General features: G+C 43.0%; 1 protein-coding gene across 1 annotated transcript; it reads right to left on the bottom strand.

Annotated features, from left to right (window-relative positions):
* Positions 1 to 1,546: 1,546 nt before the first annotated feature.
* Positions 1,547 to 2,106, bottom strand: LOC133892266 (blue copper protein 1a-like). The gene is made up of 2 exons (XM_062332953.1): positions 1,953 to 2,106; positions 1,547 to 1,854 (listed from the first exon to the last, which is right to left on the bottom strand). The coding sequence occupies exons 1-2, from the start codon at positions 2,104 to 2,106 to the stop codon at positions 1,547 to 1,549; spliced, it is 462 nt and encodes a 153-aa protein (XP_062188937.1).
* Between the last annotated feature and the right edge of the window lie 3,327 nt (positions 2,107 to 5,433).

The raw sequence follows: 5,433 nt of genomic DNA on the forward strand, positions 1-5,433 counted from the left end.
CCGTCTGGAGAAGATGGGCTTCGAGATTTTTTGTAATTTCTTTGAGAAGGACTTCTCATCGCGGGTACGGGACTTGTTAGTGATTTTTTTTCTTTTTTTTTTTGCGAAGAGATTTTTAGTAATTTCGATGTTCATCTTAATCTGAATAAAGTGTCTGTTTATTTTTGCTGTGGATTATTATAGTTTATATTTTATGGAGAAACTTTTTCTCACTAGATTATAAATTATGAATTTTCGTAGTACAACGTGGATAGTAGATTGTGAGAATTAGCTTTGAGATTGTGACAGTTTGTTTTTTTTACTTTTGCTTTATGGCTAGAATCCATTACCAGAATTAAAAAAAAGGTCCTAAACTGATGCTTGAAAATTTTCATGATCCTATGGATTCATTTATTTTATCGTAATGATCCTTAGAACTCCGGTGTTCAATAGCTTCGAAGAAATTTGTTTCTTCAGTCATGCCCATGTGACGGAGGCATAGGATAAGATTGTGAAATAATACTTGTATTGTGTTCTTTTTTGGAGTACAAGATAATGTTTGTTACAGCTATTTGTTGTTATTTGTAGGACTTCCTACAAAGCCTACAAATACCACCTCTCCCAAGAGCTATTTGTTGTAAAGTCGTCGTAAAATCGCAACGTTGCAAGCTTGCTCTTCCATTTCCCCTTTTCGAAAGGGAGAACGATTACACATGGTGTGTTACTTCAAATAAACTCCATACGTATTTAAAATTAATCTATTCGTAGATGTGTAATAGGAGACACACTTGTCGGTGTATGTTGATGCGTGAGCCCTTGCGTCATCCTTGTATCCGAAAAAAAATAGAATCACAAATTGATTGAGTTTATATAGCCCGCAGAAAATTGAGTCGATATACATGCATGTGCGGTAAATATCAAGCTACTCATGATGTTGGATTAAGTTTCTGTTTGTTTTATGTGTTTTGGTTCTGATTCTGCTACCGATAGAAGTTAGAAGTTAGAAACTAAAACAAATAAAATTTTAGAGAAGTGGTTTCTGTAAAAATCAGAAGTCTGTTTTTGGAGAAAATGGACTAAAGCTGAGAATCTCGCTAAGAAATGCTTTTTTGAGAAACTACGTGCTGAGAAGCCAAAAATTTATTGTAGAAATTAACAAACTATTTCCAAAACAGCTTTTCAGACAAGTCAAAAGCATAATTTTTTAGAAAAAACTCAAAAGCGAAAATTCAAACAAACAAACCCTAAACACATTCAAATCAAGATTCGATCAACTCTCACAATATAGATAGATGCAATGTATGCTCGAAAACACATCCGAGGAATCTGTAAAATTACAAACAGCACGCGTATAAGAGTATGTTTTAACTTCAAAGTGTGAGAATTCAGTCTATTATGGATTATATGATTTAATAGTACAGTGTAGATGGTAGAATGTGAGAATCAATTTCAGACTACGATCATTTATTTTTGTTTTTATATTTGGACTATAATTCATAATTAAATAAAAACAAACGGGGCCTAAATTTAGAGTTATTGGTCAACGAGGTATGGATGAAAGCGAGGTCTAGAACAATAGAGCAGCCACGACAACCGCGCTGGCGGCGAGCACCGCTGCCACGCTACCGCCCCGGGAGTGCGGCGGCGGCGACGACGAGGATAGCTTGACGGCCGGGAGGACGGTGACGTTGAACCTCATGCCCTGCGCGCAGTCATCACCCACCCCGCAAAAGAACCACCTCTGCCCCGACGTGGTGAGGGCGACCCTGTCCTCGCCGGAGCTCCACAACCTCAGGCTGTTGGCCTGGCTGCACGCCGCGAAGTTCGACGGCGTCGCCTCCACCACCGTGTGCTGGCCCTTGGCGTACTTGAACACTGCGAACCAAACGATGGATTGCATGTATAAGTCAGATTATGAAGAGGTTGGTTAAGTAACTAATCGGCCGCCAACGTTGATTAGTTGCGTTGCGTACCTAGCGTGTTGCCGACGATGAACTCGTTGCCGTGGACCCACTTGTCGTAGTCGACGTTGGGAGCCCAGCCCTTGTCGTCTCCGACCAAGAGGTCGGCGGCGAAGGCCGGCACCACGAGAACGGCGGCGACGATGAGCAATTGCTTGGAAGCCATTGCATGCACCACCAACGATTTTCAATCCTGAGCTCCCGTTGCTACTGATCAAATTCCTGCTGGCCGTCGTAGACATATATATGTTGTCAAGAGCAAGGGCCACAAATGGAACGAATTTTTTATGTAAACCGCGTGGTAATTAACAACGGTCGAAGCATGCTTAGGCGCTTTGTTATCATCAGCTGACGTTTGGAGAGGAATCCATGTGTGCATCGCACGGTGCAAGACGCGATGTTAACCTCGGCTGGATCGACCGATCTCTATCTGCCAGTTTATCATTCGACGTTCCTTGTCTCGATGTACGTTGGGCCTATTAGTTCAATTCACCACGAAAATTCGCGGTAAATATGGCGTCCATAGGAACTTCCGATCTTTGGTGGTACCATTAGGGTTTTTTTAAACCGATAAATATAATTTAACTGAGGTCTAAACATGATTTTCAGTATATCAGATAAAATTCAGACAAATTTAAATAAAATTCAAACAAAATTTTGGTAACATAATAAAATTTTTTACTTGGTCCACCAATAGACCTGATAAATCGAATATATCAAATATACTAAGCCGAATTTTTTCCCTAGATACTATTGATTGTAGAAGAGTAACAGTACAGCTACCTGCACCCTACAGGTCTCAGGTCCGAATCATAGGAAATTTCCTCATTTCCCCATTCATCCATCTTTTATATTAAGTTTTGAATGTTGTCGGCTTTTTTTGATCAAAATTTCAGGGTAGAATGTCTGTTTTGTAGTGACCGGTTTTTTGAGTGACATGCATGGTTGATGTTTCAATTTTCAAGTGCATAGGGTCGGCCATCAACTTGATTTCAAAGTTTTTCAAGTGATAATTATTACTTTATTAGCACCACTTTTATGAAGGTAGGAATCGATGGTGCCTAATGACACATGTAGCGAGCATATGCTATAGAAGCAAAATATTTCTTTTAGAGGAACACGGGAGGTGTTCTGCCGTTTCATTATAGTAGAAAGCAAATGGATTTACATGTAGCAGTCTAGAATAAAGTCTGAAAACAGTTAATGAAGGAAGAAAGCAGAAAACACAGCATGATCTGTCTAGACGGTATGTTTGTCGTCTAGCACGGCCTCACCGAGGCGCTATGGGTTTACTCTAGTTCTTCTTGCGCTTGTTGGAGCGTGTCGACGTCGTATTGGATGATGGCTGAGAGCTGCAGCGGTGTCAGTGCCTTGTTGTCGAAGACTCGTCGGCATCACTTTTTTCATAAGTTCCAGACAATGTATATGAGGATCTAAATTTTTGACGTATCTGTATTATCCATTATCTTGGTCCACCGTGTCTTCAATTTTGTGGAGATGCATGTTTCTTTCATTGCCAGCCTTTGCGCCCAGCATGCCACTCGGTCTTAGACCTCGTTCACATAGGTGCAGTTAGACATCAGTATTGGTTGATCTCGGCTAACAAACATGCCGAATTTTAAGGGGGCTAGGTCCACATACACGCGACTTGATCGGAGGCGGAAACCAACTTTTGGTTTCGGTCCCGTTCCGTGCAACGCAACAATAAAAAGGGGGAGCCGGCACCTAGGTGATCAAATTTTGCACGCAAGGGTCTGCCTCTCCCCCTATATCCCTAAAAACTCTAACACGATCATTCGGGTGCTGCCAACGGAGCGAAGACCGACGCCACTCCTGGCCATCACCTCTACTTCGACTACACTGACGTGATCTCACTTTTCAACCTCATCCAATGGTATCATCGATAAATGATCAGTGCTTACGCTTCGGCAATTAGATGTGTCTGTTGTTAGGGCTAATGTTCATATGTTTTAGATGAGCATACTATTTCTATCAATGGTACCAGAGCCACCTTTAGCCCTAATCAGACCAATTAGACCTTAATTAGATTAGATTATGTTCGGTTGATGTCATTTTATGATCAAACGGGCCTAATTGTTTTCGGTTTACATCAATTAGCTTTAAATTATGATTTTTAAAATGAATTAGGCTCGGATCAATGCTCCTATTCATGTTTTAGGCTATTTATGTTTCGGATCAATCTTAATTGAGCATGTTTAAGTGATAATTAGCCCCAATTAGACTCATATTAATGTGAATTAGTGTATTATACCTTGGATTAGAGTCAATTTATCATGTTTTAGTCATGTTTATACATATATGTGTTTGTGTGGCAAGGGTAGGCACGGTTTGGGGAGATCCTACTTGGGATTGGGCAAATGGTGCTCAATAAAGCAATTAGAAGGAAGGGTATCGGGGAGATTAAGCAAAACCCTAAGAAATCCCCAATCCCCCCCCCCCCCAAATTCGAACCCTAAACCCCAAATTTCCCCAAATCCTGAACCCTAAGCCCTCTTTTCAGAAACCCTAGAGCAATAAAAGTAAGGGGGGTAGAGGACTTCCGGCTCAGGCGCCTTCCGTCGATGTTCATACCCGTCGGAGTTCTTCTCCTCCGGCGGGATCTTCCTCGTGCGCGCGCGGTTCATCCGACCCTTCTCGCCTCCGCTGCGGGACGTGCACCTCTTCTCACCGCGCGCTCATCATCCCCCCCTCCCGGGCTCCACCGCAAACCAACCGACGGAGGCGCGCGCGATCTCGGTCGCATGCGCGCTCCGGCGGGTAGGCCTACAATGGCACCCCTGCCTTCTTCTCTCTCGGGCGGTTGGCGGCCGTGGTTCGCTATTGTCACTCGCTCTCTCACACCTTTTGGCCGGCGGCTTCCTGTCGCCGGCGTACTCACGAGCCGCCACTCTCTCTCAAGTCGTGCGGAGAAAACAGAGAGGAGACGAAGGGAATGATTTTAGGGTTAGGGTTTCGGCCGACGGCGTTTTATCCCGAGCGATTTCGTCGGCCAGCCGTTGGATCGCGATGGACGGCTGGAAAGCTCCGGGGTAAAGTGGACCACACGCGTAGATGGGCTGGGGGCGGTGGCTGGGCTGCACTCTCGGCCGGGCCGGCGCGCGCGCAAGGAGATGGGCCGCACGCTGGTTTCTGGGCCGCAAGCCCAAGTTTTGGGCTTTTTTCTTTTTTCTGAAATTTCAGTGATTTATTAAAGTTTTATCTTTTATGCACTGAAATTTCCATTGAAACCAGCCCAAAATTAATAATGCTTTATGCACAAAAATTATGATTAATTATCTAGTTGAATTGGATCCAACGGGAAGATTTTTCCGGAGAATTTTACGATCAATTTATGCAGGTTCATAATTACTTTCTGATCAAAGTTGACTGTAATTATGTGCTATTTATGTGTTTATTCAAATTCTTTTCCGTTTTCTGCCCAACGGTGATGCGGATTGGAGTTTTATTTTTGCATGATCTTAATCAGACCAAC

The sequence above is a fragment of the Phragmites australis genome, chromosome 15, assembly GCF_958298935.1.
Source record: "Phragmites australis chromosome 15, lpPhrAust1.1, whole genome shotgun sequence".
Lineage (NCBI taxonomy): Eukaryota > Viridiplantae > Streptophyta > Magnoliopsida > Poales > Poaceae > Phragmites > Phragmites australis.

Excerpts from the sequence above, each read along its gene's own strand:
- LOC133892266 (XM_062332953.1), bottom strand. The coding sequence starts at position 2,106 with ATGGCTTCCAAGCAATTGCTCATCGTCGCCGCCGTTCTCGTGGTGCCG. Across the intron at positions 1,855-1,952 it reads CATCGTCGGCAACACGCTAG|TGTTCAAGTACGCCAAGGGC; the intron begins GTACGCAACGCA and ends TTTGGTTCGCAG.